Source organism: Struthio camelus, chromosome 3 (genome assembly GCF_040807025.1).
Source record: "Struthio camelus isolate bStrCam1 chromosome 3, bStrCam1.hap1, whole genome shotgun sequence".
NCBI lineage: Eukaryota > Metazoa > Chordata > Aves > Struthioniformes > Struthionidae > Struthio > Struthio camelus.
Genome location: NC_090944.1, coordinates 30,214,524 through 30,239,013, shown reverse-complemented (window position 1 = coordinate 30,239,013; position 24,490 = coordinate 30,214,524). Strand labels below are relative to the sequence as shown.

The 24,490-nt window shown below is 38.6% G+C and overlaps 1 protein-coding gene across 1 annotated transcript in view; it reads right to left on the bottom strand.

The window, feature by feature from the left end:
* Positions 1-387: 387 nt before the first annotated feature.
* The window catches only part of SH3YL1 (SH3 and SYLF domain containing 1), a 51,182-nt gene continuing 27,079 nt past the window's right edge, over positions 388-24,490 (bottom strand). The window contains exon 10 of the mRNA XM_068937279.1: positions 388-962. Within this exon, the coding sequence (XP_068793380.1) occupies positions 757-962 (206 nt within the window). The 3' untranslated portion in view covers positions 388-756. The remainder of the gene's footprint in view (positions 963-24,490) is intronic.

The following is a 24,490-nucleotide window of genomic DNA, read 5'->3' as shown; positions in this document are numbered from 1 at the left end:
CTCAGGCTTGCTTCCTGGCTGTAGAACAAATTCTTATAGGAACCAAGGGACATCATAAGCCTATATATTTTCTGGCATGTATTGATCATGCATTTGATTAAACAAATTTTCAGAAGTGCTTAAATTCTTCAAGGCAGAGGGCAATATAAGACAAGCTATTAAAGAAGCTCAACTGCTCAACTGCTACAGAGTTGTTTTTTAAAAAAAAAGTCTTTGTATGCCTGACACAGAAAAACTTTGGGGACCAGACCTAAAGTATCTACTAAGAAATAATAATGCTTAAAGTGATTTTTAAAACCAAGTATGAAGGTAATTTCTTCTCCCATAGCTGTGAAAAAAAAAAATCTGCCCATTTAGCAAAAGTAGAATATTCAAACTCAGAGACAGTTTGATATCAATGTGAGTTTATTACAGAAAGAGACCATACATTATAATCTAATAGAAACCAGTACTTCCCCCGCATGTCTAGTTTTAAACTGTTTGTAATTTTTTCCCCAAATCCATAGAGCAAGAGAGAATTGAAACTAGACACAAATTGGAGTAATTTTTTTAGGGCAACCTATTCAAAAATAGAACTTCATCATAAATTTATCATCATCTACTGTCTATTTAAGAAATAAGTTTCGGGTAAAGGTAAGGTCATTTAATGTACTTCAGTTTTATGTTGGAATAGTCTTGATCAGGAATCTCATTTCGATAAATCTGGAAAGTTTATGTGTAAGTATACTATTGGTTCAACACTTTCTTTACATAAATTTAGTCATTTAGTTTACTTATGGCAACATAATTGGCTGGAAAGATGCCAGTTTGTCCTCCTATTGTTCCTTCCCACCAATCAAACTGTGAATTCGTTTTGGTTGTGACTGTGATTTTGTCTCCAGCTTTGAAAGATAAGTCACCTGGCTGTTGTCCTTCAAACGAATAAAGTGCTGTCACTTCTACTGGACTGCTCCAAGAATTACCTGAAATGAAATAAATAAATAAAAAAAAAAATTACTGACCTTAAGTCAGTGACCTTAAGGATTGTAAGATACAAAATATTCACAGCACTTTCATTTCCTTTTCATAGTGTTTTTAGTTCCTAGGATTTTGGTATGTTTTGCATACCAAATAATTGATGACATAAAGAAAAGATAAAGTGTTAATAAGGAAAGTTAACTGTCAAAGTCTCTTTTAACTGAGCTTAATAGAACTGTCACCACAGCTTTAGTAAACTGGATGCATAGCAATGGCATTAAGCAGCACTTACCTCCTCCATGGCTGAACATGAATTAAGAGTAATACTATAATTCCTCTTACATAAATTGTTGAGTATATTGAAATTGGCAAAAAAGAAGTAGGAAGGAAAATGAAGAGAAGCTAGACACAAATCAAACCATGAAAAGATGAAACAAGAGAAGTACTTGCGAGATATGAAAATGCAGGAGTGCAACTGATGCACCACAAACACATCTCCGGTTATTGTTTGCTCTGTCATATGAACAAGATTTTTCATGCATTTGCCTTCCCATATTTTGCTCCTCTTTCAGAGGATCATATGTCCTTCCAGACATGTAGAAAGCTCAAAGCACCACAACTGTGTTCATGAATACTGATTTGAGTCCTTGCACTGTTTGCTACCTATCATTTCAAAGCATTTTCCAACTTTATTACTCTTTAACCTATTTCATAGTAACTACTTTTTAATGTTGCCTAGCAGCTCTTTCCCATACTATAGTTTCAATGTATTTCTCATCAAGACTCTAATCTCTGTGCTTTACTAGCACAAACCAGATAAAATACATATCCCATGCCGCACATTTATTAGATCATCCTAACAAAGAGGTATCTTGAATGTACCTTTCTGAGATCTGCCATACACCGTATGAGGGGAAGCTATTTCATCTTTTTGTTTCCTCATTTCAGTTGCACATAAAGTGGGGTGGATACATATTATACTGTATCATGTTAGATGTGATATACTATAGATTAGAAAGCACGACTTTATCAGAATTATAACAACCCTTTGGAGATTACTGCCAAAATTTAAAATATTTGTTTTAAACAAAATTTTTATAGACACACATGAAGACTGCTGAATGCATATCTTGAAACCACATTTGCAGCTCACACAAGATGGTGCTACAGTGCTACATACAGCATATGATATGATCTTACTGAGATCATTGAGATTTATGAGTATGCACACTGGAATAAAAACGAATTATATTGAAGAAAATCCTTAATTAATGAGATCTGAACATACACACAGCACACTTCTACAAATACAGTGGCCAACAGAAATATAGAAATTTTGGATGGAGATCTATTAGTGCAGCAGCCAGCACACATATTGAATGTTCCCATTCAACATGGGACATGGGAATGGAGTATGCTGGTTAACTAACTGCTCTGACCACTATATCCTTTCACTTTTATTCATCTTTACATACTATAATGCTTTTAATGTTTCGCTAAAGACTACAGCTACAGATTAATGACTTGATGTAGCATTAACTAGAGTGAAATTAGAGCTGTGGTACCAGCCCCCTAGTAAATGAAAGACAGAGAAAACTATCTTTAATTACAGAATACTTATCACAGAATAAAAGTATTCACCAGTAAGTTGCTATAGAACAGATACACTGGATACATTCATACTAATAGTCTGAGCAGTGTCAGAGCCTTTTTTTGACTTTGAGGTCAGTGGGCACAGACTAGTCACATATGTAGTAGCAAACTCTCACCATTCAGACAGCAGAGCCACATCCAAACTACCTATTGGTCTGTAGTCTGGAATGACTTGCAAACTGCACCCATAAATCATCTGGAAAAGTGCTAGATGAGAGTTATTAGAGCAACTCTCTAATAATTTAGCCATATCGAGTTCTAACGCTTCGGCCCATGCCCTCACACTGTTTATAATACAAGTAAACGTAGCCACTAATTTCACATTCTAATTTATACCACGATAAAATATCTGTAAACCCATAACTTGATTCCAAGAGTGCTTTGTAAAGAAGAATAGGCATTTTATGCCTGTCACTTTGGGTTCAGTTTTATTAGGCTTTTGAAAATCAAAAACAAGTTGCAAAACAGAAGAGTTGTAGTACTGCTGTGGGTCCCAAACTTGTTTTACTGGCAAGGATGTATATCCTTTAAATATTGAATGTCCAGTGTTGAAGAACTTGCATAGAAATGATGCAAAAACTATGAAGTGCTGCTTTTGTCCATTGGGAAACAAAAATAAAATTGAAATGAATTTCATGTGCTTGAGGTTAGTGGCAAGATTGCTACACATTTACTTAGCAAAATTAGATAATTGTCAGCAATTAGAGACCTACCAGGATCTCTGTGGAACTAGCATGTGTCCAGCTATATGGCAGAAGCTGTAAGCAAAGTAAGAAAAACTACTGTGCTGTTTTTGGGCTCATCTGACCCATATTAAGGATCTCGCAGAAAAGGAGACCTGTGACTCACTTGTCACCATAGACACGCCATCTGACCAAGGGCACTGATGACTGATAGGGTAATCCTGTTGTGGACTGTCAGTATCTTATGCAATTTCTGTTAAATCTCTGCTTTCATAAATGGGCTGTAGGTCTGGCTTCTTTTGAAGCTGAAAGGTTGCAACATTACTTCTTTTAGCTTGTAATGCAACATACACAAAAGTGATTGTCCAAGAGATTTATTTTTCCCTGAAACTCAATGCTCTTTCTACCCTGCACTTCCTCAAAATTTGTGTTCCACCTTTAGAATACATGGCTAAAGTTTTTGTTACTTAAAAATCAATCTGAATAAGCAACATGTTCAATATGTTAAGTTCTGCTTTCTTTGTATTTTGTAAAAAAGTAGAAATAAGTGACTGGAATATTATTAACTGCCACATGCAATTTTAAAGTTAGATGAATCTCCAGCATTAGAGATGACAGAAGTTGTACATAGTGCATAAAACCTTCACCAAAAAGTGTCAGCTTACAGAAAGCTGCCATAGAGTTCTCATTGGCTAAAAGGCATCCTAGAAAACTAAACGACCGTATGAACCCAGTTTGTGCAGGAGAAATGTGAGAAAATCAGCAAACAGACCAAATGATGGAAAACATCTAACAGCTCTAGACAGACAAAAACACCTATTCTTTTAAGAGTAAATATATCAAATATTAAAAAGGTTCATTGTCACTCGCATAGTGTTCACAGAGATTGGAAGCCTGAGTAACTCTCACAGGTTTAGGATGAGAGCTGTAGCTAACACTGGGCAGACAAAAACCTTAGTTCTTTCCCTGCTATGGGACAGTAGGCTTTTCTTAGGATAGGACTGGTATTGAGTTTAGAATTAGAGTTTAGGAAAGAACTCAAAGTGGAGTGAAAACCTAGGTTAACTACTGGGTCCTGCAAATCTCTGAGTAAAAAATGATAATTGTGCCAGCAATGATGAAGAGTTTACAGAAGGTTTTTGTGGGGGTACCTGCATAGATACCCTTAGCAAATGGCCTGGACAACACTTGCTAAAATGAGAATGTGAGTGCAGACAGTGAGCATGAGCATGGATTGAACACACAAAACTGTCTGAAGGGTGTTTGCCCAAAACTATCATGTTAAAAGATGACAGAAGATGATCAGTACCCAAATGAACGTGTTAAAAGTTGAAGACGACCATTATCCAGATTCAACAGCAACAGAGAAACTTCAAAGAGATTTTTAAAACAAAGATGGAAACATTTTGAAAAGATATAAAAGAAGAACGGAAATTTTTAACAGGGAAGAGAGTTTAGGGTGGAAACAGCAGCAATCAAATCCCTGTTTTACACTGCCAGAAGTCACCCCACTGGCATCATTAGGGTTGTGATCAGCGGCGCAAAGTCTAGTTGGCAGCCTGTAGCTAGCGGTGTCCCCCGGGGTCAATACTCGGTCCAGTCTTGCTCAATGTATTCATCCATGACCTGGAGGAAGGGACAGGGTGCACCCTCAGCAAGTTGGCTGATGAGACTAAACTGGGGCGAGTGGCTGACACACCAGAAGGCTGTGCTGCCCTTCAGAGGGACCTGGACAGGCTGGAGAGCTGGGCAGAGAGGAACCTCCTGAAGTTCAACAAAGGCAAGTGCAGGGTCCTGCACCCGGGGAGGAATAACCCCAGGCACCAGTAAAGGTTGGGGGCTGACCTGCTGGAAAGCAGCTCTGCAGAGAAAGACCTGGGAGTGCTGGTGGACAACAAGTTGACCATGAGCCAGCAGTGTGCCCTTGTGGCCAAGAAAGCCAATGGGATGCTGGGGTGCATTAGGAAGAGCAAGGGAGATGATGCTTGCCCTTACCCCTGGGAAGGCCACATCTGGAGTGCTTGTGTCCAGTGCTGGGCTCCCCAGTACAAGAGAGTTGTGAAGCTCCTGGAGCGAGTACAGTAAAGGGTCATGAAGATGATTAGGGGACTGGAGCATCTCTCATATGAAGAAAGGCTAAGAGAGCTGGGCCTGTTCAGCCTGGAGAAGGGGATCTTATCAACATGTATAAGGATCTGAAGGGATAGTGTCAAGAGGATGGGGCCAGACTCTTCTCCGTGGTGCCCAGTGACAGGACGAGACGCAATGGGCACAAACTGAAACATACGCAGTGTCTGAACATGAGGAAAAACTTCTTTCCTGTGAGGGCGACTGAGCACTGGCACAGGTTGCCCAGAGGGCTTGTGGAGTCTCCATCCTTGGAGCTATTCAAAAGTCATCTGGACAGGGTCCTGGGCAGCCTGCTGTAGATGAGCCTGCTTGAGAAGCATTGGCTGGACTAGATGATCTCTAGAGATCCCTTCCAACTTCAACCATTCGGTGATTCTGTGATCACAGCTGTTTTCTAAGTCAGATAGAGCAGCCTCCCCCTTTGACACTGTGAGTAGATTGCACCCAGCCAGGGAACTGACAGCACAGCGTGCAACAAGTAGCGACCCCCACTACGATGTGCATTTGTGATCCTGTAGGTAGCTTTCTTGCTGGAATCAGCAGGTCATAGGGAGCCTTACAGGCACACACAGACCTGCAATATCCACAATCTCCAATAGGAGGTGTGTGCAAGTAGGGGAACTCACACTTCCAGACTAGGTGGTATGTGCTCGTAACCCATACTGCCTGTGAGAGGGGATGTGCGTGGCATAACACTTTGTGCACATAACACTTCATGCTTGTGTGTGCATGCATGTGTATACGCATGCATACAACTAAAACTTTTTTTGGGGGGGAGGGAGAGTTATAGAAGAGCGTTTAGAAAGTTGTAGATGTTTATTAACATTGTGTTAGTGTTTAATGTTGCAGTTGATTCGCTGTAATACTGACATTGATCCTGAATGTTTCGTTCACAGATTAACAACTAATTATCTGTCACTAATGAATTAATAAACCACTTCAATCCTGATTTTGGTTTAAATTATGCGAACTGAGCAGTTTTTCCCTATGACAGTTCTTGTTTAGTCTCAATTCATACTTGTAATTAAAGAATTTAACTACTGGTCTAATAAAAGGTTATAGAAGGTTGGCAAGTATAGGATGTGAAGATAAAGTGAGGCTAGAGGCAGGAATTCAAATAAGCAATAAAGAGCCAAGCTCACTACCAGTTCCACGAGAAGCTAGGCTGGATTTTTTTTTTTTTTTGCCTAAACAAATCAGTTTAATTACCCTCAGACAGACAGAGTGATTAGACTACTGTTAGGGTTAAGAATAGGATAGCAGTTAAAGAAAGTACAGGCTGAGGATGAGGAGAAAGATTCACTGGTGGACAAGCAATATCAAGGCTGAGACAAGGCCCACCGTAAATGGCAAGAGTAAATGGTGTATCGATATTTCTAGATTTGCTGCGCTTATCAAGCTATAGGGCTAGATCCAGAGATTAATTAAAAGAGCTACTGTTGGATCCTTGCAGGCCAGGTGCAGGAGGGAGTAAAAACAACATACGAGTTATGATTCATTTTGAGGTGGATATGAGATTCTGCATTACCGACAAAGTTAGTTTTAAGGGTGGAATTAGAATTTGGGTAGAGGATCCAGGTAGCAAATACAGTTATGCAGCCTCTACATTCACTGTTCACAGGGGTTTGAATAGGTCAAGTTCTCACAGTGATTAATACTACTCCCTTCTTCATATTTTGAGACTTTAAGCTTCCCAAGCTATACTTCAGATAGTTTTTTGTAGTTCCTGTGCAAAAATTAAAGAGATACATCTTCTGCTGAATCCAGCATACCACGCATTGTAACGTTGGAGACAGGGTAAGGGCAAAGGAAATAGCATGTATTAAATTCTCAGGGCATCAGGGTCACCACTAATGACAGCAAAAGGCTTTGGAGTAGCGTTAAGGCTCAGGACAGTAGGAACTAAAGATCTAAAATGTTAACTTGAAGAATCCAGGAGCATTGGGCTATGATGAGGCTTGGAGACAGACAAATAGCTCATGGTTAATTCTGAGGTAGGAGGTAAACCACTAAGTTCAATCTATAATACTTACAAGAATGAGATGATAGCTGGAACCGGCAAGGAGTTTTTTCAGCTCCCTTTGAACTCAAAGATAAACTTAACCTGAGAGGTTTGGGTATGGTTCAGGATGCCACTTACTAAGAGCTAAATTTATTATTTCATGCTCTAAAGGCCACAGCTGTAAGTGGTTTTGATCAGTCTTAATATTAAGCAAACTAGAGCTAAATCTGAGTTTACAATAACAATTAGATTTCTACAGAAGAGGATACAAAAAAGTTTTTTTACTATATCCTACAAATCCTATGAGGCTAGGATAGATGTAAAGGAGGAAACGCTTTATTATGAGCAAGGTATGAGCCTCTGAATTTAGTTGAAGTTTAAGTTAATAGTGGAACGAGAGTTAAGATGCAACATGGTAGATATTTAAGAGCTACGTTTACTGTAACTCTTCTCACATCTGCACATAATTTATCTCTAAGACAGAGATTCTTCTGCTATGAATAAGATCACAAGAAAGCATGCAGATAACTTTCTTTCAGATTAAAAAAAAGTCATACGAGTTGAACTGTTCTGTAACACTGCTACCCAAAGTGTCTTATGACCAAAAAAATAATTTTTATCTAGTATAGAAATAGATTTGGTAGTGCTGTTGATCATGAAAATGGCTTTCTATATAGAGAGAACATAGAGAAAAGGGAAAAAAAAAAAAAAAAAAAAGGCTTTCTACTGCAAACGTACCCAGTGATGGTTTTTTTGGTGAGTGCTCTCAACAGTTGTGAGGTCCGGTAAGATCCACATGACAATGAAGAGATTCCTGCTGGCTGCAGGTTGAATGTTTTGTGGTCTCAATTCATTCAGCCTCACTCAGTTATGATTAAGGCTTCTGTTAGAGTTCAGGGCAGAAGAGACTATGTTTTAGGTTCACAGCTAGTTCCTGCAAAAGGATGTAGTTTGCATTAAGAAAGGTTGCTTTTAAGGTGAATGAGACTCCATGATAAACATTTAACCCTAAGGTTAAGACCGATGCCATTGTTCGCAATGTGTTTCTTGGACATGAAGAGATAAGTAACGGTTCCCTGAAAGGTAGGATGGAGGTCCATTTGCCTACACTGGATCTGAAGGTTAGATGTGGGGGAAAAAAAAGGATTGCTTATGATATTCTTGCAGCAAACTTGGTAATGGATGAGACAACAAGCTACAGTGGTTATGAAACATATTTGCAGCCATTTCAATACAACTTTTCTACGTAAACTAGAAAGTCTAGTCTTTTAGGATAGAATTCATCCGATAACTTTTAAATGTCTAATCACTCTATGCTTCCTTTATAATCAAAGAAGAAAAAAAAGGCACTTTAAGGGTAGTTCATCTTATCCTAAGATAGATGACTGGGATGAATTGCCCTTTTCAGGTGACTTCTTTTATTAGAATGTGCTAGCTTAGATTTAGATGATGAACTTTAATATTACTAGCCTACAAGACAAATTTCACACTTAATTTGTTCTCTAGGTATATTATTGTGCCAAAACCAAAATCCTCAAGAAATCTCTAGATGCTCTAGCTCTACCTAGATTATTTTGCAAATATAATACTTATTAAATAATGAGAAAACATAATGGTGTACATTTGAAAACCTAGTCAGTGGTGGAAGCTGTAATCAGCCACTGAATGAGAGATGATAATAGCTATAAGGTGATAGGCTTCAGAGGGCCTTAAAAAAGGGGAAGTGAGTAGCTAAACGTCCTGAATCAATCGAAAAGGGAGAGTCAGTGGAGGAATGTGATGGAGGATGATATGGGCAAAGTGATGGGACAGGAAATTAACTTTGAAAGAAGAGCAGAACCTAGATGAGAGTAAAGGAATATTGAATTTGCAAAGGTCTGAGAGAAGGATGTTCAAATAATTGAATCATAAGAGTACAACAGCATGGACAAAGTGCAGATTGAATGAAACGGCTCTCTGAACTGGTATTCAGGAAAAAATCTATAGGACAATCTATTGCATGTTGCTTAGAAGGTGAAAACTTCTGAAGAAATTAAACTTGAAGATCACACATGGTCTGCACCAATCAGCAACAGGTAGTTTCAGATTATATTAAAAACTACTTGGATAGCTAATTAATAACTCAACCTAAACATTAACAAAGCAGCACCAGAGTTAGACAGAGACAGATCTGGAACAGAGGTAGTAATGAGGTACCTGCATGGATTCACCAAAGGGAAATGATGCTTAACCAATCTGATACCTTCTATGATGGAACGACTGGCTGGGTAGATGAGGGCAGAACAGTGGATGTCTCCCTGGACTTCAGCAAGGCTTTTGACACTGTCTCCCATCACATCCTCCTAGGCAAACTCAGGAAGTGTGGGCTGGATGAGTGAACAGTGAGGTGGATTGAGAACTGGCTGCATGGCAGCACTCAGATGGTTGTGATCAGCGGCGCAAAGTCTAGTTGGCAGCCTGTAGCTAGCGGTGTCCCCCGGGGTCAATACTCGGTCCAGTCTTGCTCAATGTATTCATCCATGACCTGGAGGAAGGGACAGGGTGCACCCTCAGCAAGTTGGCTGATGAGACTAAACTGGGGCGAGTGGCTGACACACCAGAAAGCTGTGCTGCCCTTCAGAGAGACCTGAACAGGCTGGAGAGCTGGGCAGAGAGGAACCTCCTGAAGTTCAACAAAGGCAAGTGCAGGGTCCTGCACCCGGGGAGGAATAACCCCAGGCACCAGTAAAGGTTGGGGGCTGACCTGCTGGAAAGCAGCTCTGCAGAGAAAGACCTGGGAGTGCTGGTGGACAACAAGTTGACCATGAGCCAGCAGTGTGCCCTTGTGGCCAAGAAAGCCAATGGGATGCTGGGGTGCATTAGGAAGAGTGTTGCCAGCAGGTGGAGGGAGGTGATCTTCCCCCTCTACTTAGGGGCCTGGTGAGGTTGCATCAGGAGTGCTGTGTTCAGTTCTGGGCTCCCCAGTACAAGAGAGATACAGCAGTACTGAAGAGGCTACAAAGATATGATTAGAGGGCTGGAGCACCTCTCCTCTGAAGAAAGACTGCAAGAGCTGGGCCTGTTCAGCCTGGAGAAGAGAAGATTGAGAGGCGATCTCATCAATGTGTACAAGTATCTGAAGGGGGAGTGTCAAGAGGATGAGGCCAGCCTCTTCTCCGTGGTGCCCAGCAACAGGACAAGAGGCAACGGGCAGAAACTGAACCACAGGAAGTTCCATCTGAACCTGAGGAAAAACTTCTTCACTGTGAGGGTGACAGAGCATTGGAACAGGTTGCCCAGAGAGGTGGTGGAGTCTCCTTCGCTGGAGATATTCAAAACCCGTCTGGATGTGATCCTGGGCAATATGCTCTAGGTGACCCTGCTTGAGCAGGGAGGTTGGACTAGATGATCTCCAGAGGTCCCTTCCAAACTCGGCCGTTCTGTGATGGTATCTGGCAAATGAACCAAAAGGGACCAAGGATAATCAGCTGGCAAACCTTAAGAGGAAATTGGAAGACAAGGAGGGTTTCCTCATAAACAACTGAATGTATAGATGTAAAGGCAATTATAGAACTAGCCCAGCAATGGAATGCAGAGAACACGGTCCAACTGAAGAAAGATCCAATAATGCAAAACTTTCATACAGATGGATCGGGAGAGCGTGACTAAATAAAGCACATTCTCAGGGTTAGATCAGAGTCTGGCCTGTTGCCAGACATTAAACCATTTTTTTGATCACTCCTCTTTTTGCTCCTGTTGTTCTTACAGGAAGGCTATTTTAGAGATCTACTCCTCTGGTTGTTAAGATTGCTTTTTTAACATCCATCTTCAAGTGATTCACTACTTTGTTGATATCTTTTTTCTTATTTGTCAGCACTGGCCTTTGGTTTAAACTTTTCTTTTTCCGCATTTACCTTTCTTACGCTTTTCTAGTAAAAAAATATATTCCTCAAACCTTCAGACTGTTATACTAAACAAACTGATTTAGTTAACTCTCCATTTGAGTGACTCCTCACTTCACTCATCCTACTTATTCTTCTCTGGATCCTTTCAATTTTACTTAATCTTTCCTGAAAATGAGTAACCTAAATATTACCACATTCCAGATAAGGCAAATTCCAAGTTTAATTATCACTTCCCCTACCTCTAAAGTATGAGCATGTAGGCAATTGACTTTTCACGCTGTACCATTAAGAGCAGAGTTGTTTAAATAGAAGGGAGACAGAACTGAAGGAACAGAGTATTCATTTTATGGATATCATGGATTTCTTTCTGACTGTGAAAAGAAAAAATATTTAGGGTGAATCAACACAGAAGACCATTAGAACAGACCTTTTATGAGGAGATAAAGTAAAGAATAAAGAAATCAGTATATACTAAGGAAAAAAAGGTGAGTAAAGGAGACCAGAGAACACTGGAGGAACAGGAAGTCACAAAAAGCTGAAATATGAGAGCAGGAGAAGTACTACTGACATAGTGGAGCCTCTCTCTCTCAATGAAAGGCTGAGCTCAACCAAGGCTGCAGAATAAATGATAAAGGCAGACAACACCAGCCTAAGGGGTCAAGTGGAAGAACGATAATGAAGTTACAAAAACTAACACTGGAGATTGAGAGAAACCAAAAGAAAATGGGGATACGTGTACTTACTTTAGAGAAATATCAGTGTATATAGAGGCACAGACACTAATAGATTTATTCCAAACCCCAGACCTCTAAACCCGGAGTCATATGAGAATTCAGTATAATACAATATTGAACACAGATGTTATTCATCTGATGATCATTAATCTAACAGAGAGTTATCAGTTCCATGAAGTGTTTTAATATAAGTAGGTTTTCAAAGAAGAGGAGTCTTGGTATACATTAATAGAAGCTGATCCAAGGTTTCACAGGAGAAAAACAAATACAGGGAGCAAACAGGAGACGAGAGAGATGCAAGATTAAGAGTGAAAGGAAAGATGCCTTTGCACTTCGTGCCTTTACCTGCTACCTGATCATAAGAAGAAATAACAGCACATGGATTTAAACGGTGTAGCTATTTCAAAGAGAGTAAGAAAATGGGCCTAAAACTGACCTCTTGATATTAATTTTTAAACTAGTATAATAGCAGCATTAATCAGGTTGAAGTCAAAGTACTCCTTGTACGGTAGGCCATCAATATGGAGAGAGAAATGGATTGCCTATTGTCTTGATATAATGCTAATGCTTCAACTTCATAATACTTTTAAGAAAGGAGAAATCAAACTTCAGTAATAGTCTCAGAGACAGCACCCTTTTCAGGAACGTGAGGCAAATCTGAGGTCCCGGTTACACATGGTCAGTTATACTGGGGAATATCAACTTTTCAACAAATCTAAAGTTATCCTCTTGGTTTCCATTATATTTTACCTAGTCCTAAACTATTACAGAAAACAGAAGCTATGTAAGTAAAGATATGAAATTAAGTTATGAACACAAGAAAATTTAGGCCCTACAGAGATATCAACTCTGAGGTGAATCGCATCAAAAGATAGTCAAAGTAGCATTGGAACAGAGCTGAGAGGGAGCATGAGGAAGAACGATGTAAGGATTAGTGCTGGATGTTGGGGAAACCATTAATTACTATATATGTGTTTCCTGCAAGCTGTTCAGTCCTGTACTTTTAAGTATCACATACCTTAAGTCACTACTAAATTCTGTAATTGCTTTTAAGAGTTTAAACCAGAACCAATACTGATTTTGAGTTCAAGTTATGGGAATTAACACTGGTTTTGATCATAACAAATACATATGCTAATACAAGTCTGAGCAAAGAAACGGTTCAAGACGACAAATTCTGATGATATTCAAAAAGATAATCCTAGAAATACTTCAGTTATCTGAAAGAATGCATGCATAACCCTAAATTTGGCTCCCTAGAAACAAATCAATGGAAATGATTTTATTTCTTAGGTTATGGCAACAGTCAAAAATGTGTAAGATGCTTCTGAAAACACAGGATAAGACTTTGCAGGGTGTAAGGAAATTAAGCTACACAAGTATGCAATTGTACATTTAATACCAACATTTAATGCAGCAATTAAATCAACTGCAGCAGAAAAGTGCATTCTTTTATTGAAGTAGAAAATGTATGACTTGCAGTTGATGTGATTACCAGCTGAGTATTCCCTCAAACTTGAAAACCTCTTGCGCATATTATGTAATTCCTCTATTTTAAAAAAAAAGAACTGACTTATTTGGTTGCCAGCATGTAAACAAAGAAGAAAAATAATATCTCCACAGACAGGTAATAGACTATTGAAACAACTGCCTCAAATAAAAAACCCATTTTATGATCACATGCAATAATAGAAAGATATAGTATTTTATTTCATGGTGACTCTTGGGAAAAAAAGCATCTTGGAGATTAAGACCTAACTAAGCAAAGTTGACTGGATGCATTTCATTTTCCCTATTCATAGATCATCTCTTTCAATTTTTAACCTAAAAGTAAAGAGTTTTAGTCAGCCCCTAAAGCAGAACAGACATATACATAATTATAAATTCCAGTTCAGTTATTACTGGATACATTATAAACCAAATATGTGTAAGGGTATTCAGGATGAGGATCTGAGCCACGTGTTGGAATTCAGGAATCTTACATCCTATTCACGTTCAATGGCTAATTTCCTTAAAAGCATTTTCTTTTTTTTTCCCTTCCCTCTCCACACTCACCTTAAAACCCCTTAGCGCACATAAAACAACAACGTTGTATTTCACTGAACAGGTATTTGAGAAGGCCTAAATATGCATAGTAGATTTGACATTTCATATCCACAGGTAGTAATCCACTATAATCAGATATAAATATAAATCTTTCAGTGCAGATACTTGAAATATGTCATATGCCACCATTGATCCACTTAATCTCCAATAATGTTTATCTGATCAAAGGTCAGGAGCCACGCTATTCACTACATGACTCTCAGAACAAACACAATCTCCTGTCTTAGCTGTTGTTTTACTCCTTAGCTATGGCTTCTTTGGAATAGCTAAACTAAAGTACTAGTCTTTCTCTGCTTTCTAATAAAAAACTCAAGATTCTCAAAGTGTTAATATTCAACATTGAAATCTGAGAACAAATCCTTCTTCAAAACTGAGGAAACAAACAAAAACCATTGCAAAGTATTAGTTTGGCTTGTTTTGTAGAGTTGACTTACATGTATTTCTACTACTAGAATGGACTACGTGAGGTAATTGAGCCTCACTGACAATGCAGAAACGCAATACCCTTTAATGTCCACATAAATACTTTTTGAACAAATACTTCTGTGCCACCAGTTACACAAATATGCTCTGAAGAAGGAGGACAGGTCACAGTTGCTTTATTCTCTACCGCTCTACAACCACTTATGGGCAAAAAAGTCCTGTATCCAGAGGACCCGATGTCTGTCTTTTTACACCAGATCTGAGGTAGTTTGGATTATGTCAAGGAAGGCCTGTATCATTCCAGGAACTATGCTGTATAGTACCTCTCAGCACTAAACGTACACCCCAGTACCAGCAAGGAGTACAAAACCAAATTGCTTTGTGTTCAGTCCCTTTATCTTCTACTTATATGGGAACTGTGTCAGCAATGCCTTTTTTCTGAACTAGTTATATTTTATGTACTACATAAGTACTAGGTTTTCAGTGCCCTTTTTCGAGGTTTTCAGTGCCCTTTCTGGCTACAAAACCCTCCGGTTGATTTGTGGAATAACTTAATTACGTTCTCCATTAACAAAGAAGTGGTGGATGGAAAAAATCATCCAGGTTTAAAAATGGATGTAGAAGACAAAATAAAGCACAGATGTAGCCTTCAAGGAACACTATCCTCAGTTTCGTCCAGAGCATGAAGAGATAAAAATTCAACAACAGATGCAAATCTGTATGCAGAGAACAGAGGTAATATACTCATTTTTTTCTGTTGATTCACAAAAAAAAAAAAAGAAAAACAGCTCGAGTATTTTTGACCTCTTCCACATAAACTGGCAATGGACCATTTCAAAGCAGCTTCCACGTCACCAACTTGTGTCGCTGCTAAACAATGTCACATCTGACAAACAAAACTAATGGTTTCATTGGTGGCTGAAGTAGACCTGACTATATTTAAAGTTTAAGTTACTGTGCAAATTAAGCTCATTCAACATGAAACATATTTCACTGTTTTTGAATCTCTGGTCTACTAAGGAACATGCTGGCTCATCATCTTCATCTGCTGATGGAATGTTTTCTATCTTTGTTTCAGCACACTCAGCTTTTGCATTAAAGAAGCGCCGTTTTTGTCAAGCATCTGTGGATCTATTTGGTATTTAGGACATAAAAAAAACACCTCCTGCTTGTCAGAGTCAATTCCACAACAAATACGGCTGCTGATTACTTTTTGGATTTTTATACCTTTACAAAAAAGCCTTTAAATTTTCATTCAAGCTGAAATGGTCAAATAAGTGATATTGATGTCAAGGTCTTTATTACGTTCAAGATTACATTACTGTAAAATAGTGCATCTACCGAAATCATACTGCAAGAGATGAGATTTGATGCTAAGCATAATGTTCATATTCTGAAAAGTACAGTATAGAAAGGACATCTGACATTCAGGTCAATTAAACTATTTAGGAATTATCTGCAGATCTTTTGTTATGCTGACAAGCTACTCCATGTGTCCTCTAAGCATACTGAGTTAAAATCCCAGCCGGAACACACAATCTCTGCATTTGGCTTCTCAAGTCTCTCTATAGTCTGATTAGAAAATTCTACTAACGTGGTATTAGCACGTGAACTAGTTCACTTGATACAAACCCTAACTTTTATCCTAGACCGGAAAACAACTTGCAGCCTCCAAAACTAAAAACAGTAAGCCCAATTTTATTCTATATAGTTTCTGCACAGTCACTACAGTAACACTCTGTGAAACACTCACTGAAAAAATGTTTCAAACTGGCATAGAGGAAAAACTTTTCTGCGCTAGTTAGAAAATAGTGGTTAAAATAATACAATTATATGAGGCAAAGAGGTGCCTTATATGGCAACACACAAAATAATATTATTGTACAAGCCTTCATCTGAACTACTGCTGACCATGCTCATCACTGATGTTCAAACTGCATGAGGGACGGGACAATCGGGAACAGAAAAATTTTTTTCACAGTTCCCTTCACAGAATAAAATTCAGATGAAAAAGACTACTACTCTCAGACTACTTTCTAATGAATAAAGTGGAAAAGGTATTTTAGCTAAGGAACATGAAACCATGAAACTAAATTGACTTCATCTTGCTAGGAATAAATTTAGATGAAAAATAAGTCTCAGAAAGAAGTTTGAAGTCATTAAAAAAGAAAGATTCAGAAACAACTTTCAGTACAAAGAGCTGGGCAAAATCTCCTACCAATTTTTAATATCAAGTCTACTGTTCTCATGATAATCTGTTCTCATCTTATGCGGATCTATGCAATACATAGAAAGCTCCTACTAACTTAAGTTGGGTTAAGGGGCTCATGGGTTACTGTGATATACTCGAGATAACATTATTGCCACAATTAGTTATTTCCATTAATGTTATGTTATTGTACTACCATTATAGCCATTATTAACTCTGCCTGTCCCAAGGGCTCACCTTATAACCTCAGAAGATATTTAACAGATCTTCCCTTCCTCTTTCACCTGGAGACCCAAGCAATTGTACTTCCATTTAGAGTATCCCATGGCACAATCTCGTGGCATTTTATAATAGTGCAAACCAATAGGAGAAAAGCAGATAGCTAGCTAATCACAGCACAACTTCAGTAAGAGCTAGAAACAGCACAAAACTAGAGAAACTAGAGCCAAAACTAGTTAATGTAAACTCTGCAACTAACAACACCCAGCTTCATCAGGATGAAACATCTTGGACAGCCACCACCAAGAAACCTTTATTTACATTACACTTCCCAGGCTAGCCCAGCCTATCTTCACTGAATACTCATGACATCAGACTGGCCGAGAAGTAGGCAGTTATGACAAAGTTCACGAAATGAAACAGCAAACAGTTTTTCAGTTTTCAGTTACAACTGAAGAATGGTATTTACAATATTCTTTATACTTTTATGAACATGATTCAATGCTAAATGTACTTTCAGGTCAAGTAAAATATTAGATAACAAGATCCTTCTAAAAGGAGAACAAGCTTATAGTAACTAACGCAATGAAAGAAAAATGATATTCTTTAGAAGAAAAATGAGAAATCTCTGGCTTGCAGACTGGATTCAGCCACTAACTCCAATTTGCCCAATGTGCAGCAAATGCAAAGAAAACCCCAGTAATACCTCCAAATTTCTCTGCTGCCCTATACCCAGCTGTCCCACTAATCTCAATCTCTCTGTCATCCTTCTGTAGTATTTGACAAACGACCAATTGATGGGGGAGAAGGAAAGAGATGGAGAGTGTGAACCTTACCGCAGGGACCAACATGCGACACTACGCAGAGCAAATTTTCCCCTTTATATTTGTGCCTGACTTACAGGAGAGTCTTCTGCTTTTTAATTTCCTCTGACCTCTTTCTTTCTAAATAGCACAGGGACTGCTAAGAATACATATATACACCATGGGGAGGCACGGGGGAAGCAGGGTGCAAGTCTTCCGGTCGAATGAAAGACTCGATAACACAGGCCTTCCCTTCCATAAAACTAGAGGTTGTTTTTAGTCAAGTTTCCTGAAGACATAAAATAACAGCAAAATGAGCATGTGAAGGCTGCCTAATTTTTTTGGAGGCGGGGAGGGGGAAGAAGTTAATGAGAAAGAGAAACCAAATGGAATATAATTCAAGAAGCCTTAATGAAGGGAAGCTGGATCAGATTGTACAAATCTGTATCAGACCTCCCCAGGGAATGGGTAGGACAAGTTTCTTGAAGTCATACCTTTTGGTAAAAGTGAGAACTTTATCATAACATTGCTAACAGAGTTGTTTGTCAAATTAATCTAGTTTATATCAGTGTTTGCCATATTAATTTATTTTTCCCAGGCCTCCTGTTTACTCTTCAGGAAGTGAGAGTTTTTCCACAAAACATGAGTGACCTCATTTCAATCAGCAATATCCAGCTGGCTAATCAGCATGACGCAACTCTGAACTAGCACAGCAAACGTTGACGTGGGACCCTCACGCGCCTCCTACACTCCCTCTGGGACAGGGAACACATCACTTCTTGGGGAACCACGGCACTGTTAATTGCGCTTCTTATGGAAAAGTATAGTTGATGTGGATGACCATTTTATTGGTTAAAAGATGAACCCATTTCCAATGAAAGAGAAGTATTACCAGAGTCTTCCCTTAGTACTAATACAAAGTAGATGTTCACTCACTACCCTTCCAGGAACAGATATGCAGGATTCCCATCTCTTTTGCCACCCACCAAGAAAAAAGGGGGTGAGGGGAGGTAAAGGAGTAAAAGACAAGATGTTCCCAAAAATGCAATTTTGAGATGTAGAGAGGCTATTAGTCCCTGCTATCAAGATGGATATGCAGTTTCCCCCTATTATCCTACTACTAATGCAAAACGTTCTCCATTTTTTTGCTCAGTGTCAGTTTTCAGTGCAAGCCAATCAAGCACAGGGCAGCTAGCAGCAGCCTGGAGAGAAATTATGTATATATCATTACCTAGACACGCTTTAAAATCCTGTTTATCTTTCATTAGTACTAATGAAGCAAAAGCTCCCATACTCCCAATGGCTTTTCTAGATAAGTAATTTAAACTTACTATCTGAACAATATAGAAATAAAATATTATTAAATGCAGTACACAGTTGTGAAACAACTTTTTGAACGCATATTATGTAAACATGCCTGGACATCATGCTGTTGTGCCTTACAAGGGCCTCAGACAAAAGACACATCTGTATGGTCACTGACAGGTGCCACAAAGGCAAGCGTGTGACTCCGGGTGGTGCAGCCCTTAGAAGAGGGCTTTGCTCTGGGGGGCTCCCCAAGAGTTAACCAACCGGGGGTGCACCATGGCCAGAGCCACCACCCTGTGGGATTGCTGCAGCCTGGGGGCACACGCCGCAACGACCCCATCGTTGACAAGGGCAGACAAAGGGGAAGTGACAGGGCAGACCCACACCATAAACATCTCCGGGCTGTGGGGCCATTCCCCTCAGAACGACCTGCTAATGGGCGCATTGTCACCAAGGGAGCAGCGCTGCGGGCTGAGCAGGAGTTACCTGGAGATGTGCACACTGCTATTGCCTAGAGCTGTGCAGCCTCGGTATACCTGTGGGTTGGCATTGTTCTGCCTGGGTATAAAAGAGAGTAAGCCACATAAGTTTGTTGTGGACTTGGACCCATGGTCAGCGGGCCTGCGAATGCGAGGACCCAGTGGGGACGCCCCTGATGTCAACAGCAGGCTGAGGAGAATTCAGGGTAAACTGTATTGGAAGGGTGGCCTGTAAGGCGTGAGAGCGGTCGTTGTATCGTGCACCTGTAATTGAACTGCAGAGCTCTGACATGTATATACATTTTAAGTTCAGTTATAGTTCCAGCTTTGCTATACTTCTAGCTTTTGTCTCTAATGAATTCTCACTCTTGACAAAGGAGGAAGTGTGGAGTTCCGTGCAACTAACCCCGGCATGCGAAGGAATCCCAGAGGCCCCTCTAGTGGCGCGCCACAGGCACACGAACCACTTCACGCCTTAACTGCTGTGACTCCAAAGTATCACCTTAACACACTGCTTTACTTCTAAAAAAATAAGCATAGGCTGCTCTGAGATTTTTCCTATGATTTAGCTGAAATTTCATAAATTTAATTCCAAGTCATTAAAAAATACCAAGAACAAGTATTTTTCCCCTTGCCAGTAGGTTCATATTCAGTAGAATGGTTCTCTGCTAGTGCATACACACATCATAAGCACCCCAATTTCATCCTAGCATGTCTGACCTCAATCTCTGTGCCTTACTGTATTTTGAGTTACCTGGTTACATGCTGTTATTTGTTTCAGTATGACTAGTGAAGTCCTGAATGCTACGTATTTCCTTCTCAGCTTGCCAAACATAAGCCATAAGCAGCTTGATTATCTAACTTACTACATTCATAATACTAATAGTACAATCCTGGTAAAAGTGAATCAGAAATAAAAATAGCCTCAAAAATAATTTCCTGGGATTTCCTGGTTTTGGTGAGTATTAAGACAGAGCTCATAATAGCAAGAAAATTAATACTGAGGGGACCACCAGATGGATGTTTTATTATTCCAGTAACTAAATATAAACATGTTGCAAGCCTTGCCGCAAAACCCACAAAAATACACCAAGCTAGCTAAAATTCTTAAAAAAAAAAAAAAAAAAAAAAGTACTTTCCGGGGGTTAACTTCTTAATGTTTACGAAATTTGTAGACAATGTCATGAAGACTTATGACAGATACATCATATTATCCCTCTATCCAAAGATCTTCTAAAACAAATATCTGTTAGCCACACTGAGCTGCCTTATTGCTTTTACAGGTTCTAATCTGCTAGAGTTCCTCCACAAATTATAGTATAAAAGGATCAGATTATTGCATAGCTTGGTGAGTGTTCTTCCTTCCAGTGTGAAATAGTTCTATTTGATCCTACAGTAAATACTTGTTTTTCTTGAAGAAGGAAGAATTCACGAACTGGAGAATTAAAAGTGAGTTTTTTTTGGTCCCAAGTGCACAGTACACATCTGCAGTGCCTAAAGGAATAAGCATATCCGATTTCAGAGTTCATTATTCTAATTAATTATTTCATCTAGCTTTCAGATAGTTATTACAATTAGCATCTCTCACAATCTAAAAATGTCTGCTCCACTTCAACATGAAGATACACAGTGGGGGACAACTTCATTAACCAAGTAACTTCCTTATCTACAAGGAAATCAGAACAGTGGCAACAGCACAGCTGGATCACAGAGAAATGAGAAGTTTGGTTGGGAGACTGGCTTTTTTTTTTTTTTTTTTAAATCAGCAATCTATCAGGTGCAGTAGATTATTTTATTTATTTCAAAGTTCATTTCACCACATTAAAGAATAGACTTGAAAAAGTGCCAACAATTCAGAAATATCATCTGGTCTCAGTGACATTAACAGAACTATATTATGTTTCCACAGACTATTTAATTTCCAGTTTAAAAACAAACTGCATTTTTCCCCTCATTACTATCCATGGAGTCTTCTTCCATCCTTAAAAAAGAACAAGTTCTGCATTCCTCCTCTCCTTCAAATCTTTGTAGATAGTGTGGTACAAAAAATATTTTATTATCTTACTGTCTAGTTAAAAATTTTTGATTCATGTTTACTAGGATTCAAGCTGGCAAATGAAACCTGCAGAATGATGTCACCATTTTAACGTGTCTTGATCCAGAACAGAAAGAACTAAGAAAAAATGACATTTTGACTATATGATACAAAGACAGACTTGAAGCTTATATATGCTTTCTGATAACAAAGGAAAAGTAAAATTTCAGATATTACACAGAGAAAAAGTGAACCTGAGACCACAGTCAATCTCTGATATCTTTTTGGCTCCAAAATGATGAAATACTTCCGCTTTGCTACAGCGGTACTTAGCTATAATTGCAATAAAAATGTCCAAGTCATAAGTAGCTCACGAACCAGAAAGATGTAGGCACACTTGAATTTCTCTTATAATGCAGTTGTTAGGGTTTTTTTTGTCACTGCGTATTTCTAAATGTGGAACTGCATAACTGATATAAATAGCTGTATGTTAGATTTCTAGTTAAATTTGAGTTGTTCCAAAATAGTACTAGCTTTGTCAAATCAAAGTTAAAAAAAAAAGGTCAGAAAAATAAAATGATTGTTTCAATATGTACTTAGCAAAGCAAGCCAGTGTTAAAGTCACAGGCACATTGAAAAAGTAATGCGCTCTTTCAGCAGGTCTAACTAAAAATCACATTATTTCACTGCACTGATTTTAACTAAGCTCACCAGCACACATAATTAGAGGTACTAACGCAGAGAAAACTGGAGCAGTGTCAAAGTCTCACATTGTATTTTGTCTTCTCCCCTTCTCCACTTTAATCTAGTGAAGACGACCACAACCATCATTACTGTCCAAAAGCTGCAGACAAATTCATATGGGAAAGCATGAATTTTTAATAACGAGGCCAACAAATTACTCTAACGGTCATTGAAAGAAGCTGATTTTTCGGCTTCTTAGAAAGGTCACAAACTTCTGTCCATCTCAGCTTCTCTTCATCAGTAGGCCTCATATAGCACTTATTTCAGTATATAAAAATATAAATACATGACTAATGATGCAGTGAGGAGTCATTAATATTTTCACAGTATCCTCAAAATGTAAAGTTTCTTGTGGAGAAAAAAAAATAGTTATAATTTAGATTCTTATTCCTTCAAAGTTTGCTCAAGTTAGGTTTATCTATAATGACCTTCTGCATAACAGCCTGTTTATTCAGTTCAGAAGTCAAAAAGATAAGGGCACACATTTATTCCAGGATAAAATTAATTTTAAAAAATTATTAGGTTTAAGTACTTACGGAAAGAAATCCAGTGTTTCTTAGAGAAACATAAAAGAAAGTTTGAACACTTAGGCTTTATAAGCACAAGTTTTTATGGCTGCTATATGACTGCTTAAGAGATGTAAACAGCCTCATTAATACTTCCAAATTATGACACAAAAATCATACTGTTATGAAGAGAAATGCTTTCATGTTTGGGGACAGTGTTTTTGTCTTATAGTCATAGACCCACTCTCTTGTTTGTAAACAATCCTGAAAGGCCACGTGTTACTGAGCAGAGGCAGAAAGAAGCACTAGCAAGTATGCATTTTCAAGGCCAGAGAACAAGACTCAAAAAGGTGACATACCTGTCACACTTTTTGCATAGAAGACATCAAAAGGGCTGCTACAACTGATTCTGTAGAATCTTTTGGAAACTACTTTTTGGTATTCCAGCTTAAGAACGTTCTCTCAGTGACAAAAGCAGTAATCAGAAACCTACATTGAATACCTTAAACCATTAAACATCCAACGTATAATGAAAATAGAGCTGTTCCACAGTCACAGTCCTCCTGAAAGGATCACAGTATTAACAGCAAAGGAAGGAAAAAATATCGTCAAGCCCATGAACTGCTTCATAATAAATTTTGAGAACTGTGAATGAGCAGCGTTTAGAAGGAAAACATTTTTTAAATTTTCATCCCCGTTCCTCCCTCAAGTTTGTTTTCTGATTGTTTCAGTATCTTGACAGTCTCGAACGCTTCTTTTCCAAACACACAAACCAATCTTTTTCAGACTGGCTGAAGAAAAGCTGAAAAAAATCTGGCTTCTGACCCCAAACTAATTGCCCATTAATGATTCAGTTCTCCCAAATGTTAATTTTAACCCAGCTCTTATAGCTTATAACTGAGACAAATTTAGGAGCATAATTTTTACTAGTAGATGGCTATTTCCTCCTGCTACCAGTTCAGCCGAGAAAGCACACCACTAAAGTGCTTCCAGAACTGTACAGTATTCAGCATCCTGTTAGGATGATAGCTGGGAACTATTTATTTAATAATTTTGGTTACTTGCTGCTCTATGGGAGAGCCCCAAGGAAAAAATAATTAGAAAACACTCTGAAAAACTAAAATCTAGGATTAGGTGTCATTCTAGTTTGACAAGTTATCAACCTAAAGCATCTGAAGACATGTACTAGCAAAGGAAACTTTTATATCGGTTTACAATGCTCAAATAGCCTTCTAAAGAGCCAGGGGTCACTTGGATTAGTCATGTGACAGAACACTGCAGAAACCATCTATTCAGATAAAGCAACGGTAATAAAGCTTGGAAAGACAAGTCAGTCCTTTCATTTGCGACACACAGGTTGTATATATAACTTTGTATGGTGACAAGTACAAAAATTAAGTGGCAAATACCTAATTCTAGTAGGGGAGGAGGCATGGGTATCATACTTGCAGGCAAATCAAATTTCTTTATCTGAACAGTCTCCTAAAAATCATCACTACTGTAGACATTTTGTACTTCAATATCTTGCTGAAAAATCCATTTTCAATGTATCCAGTTCAGATAAAATTGTTAGGTTTACCACAGCATGTATACTGCTTCATGAGACATGCCTGAA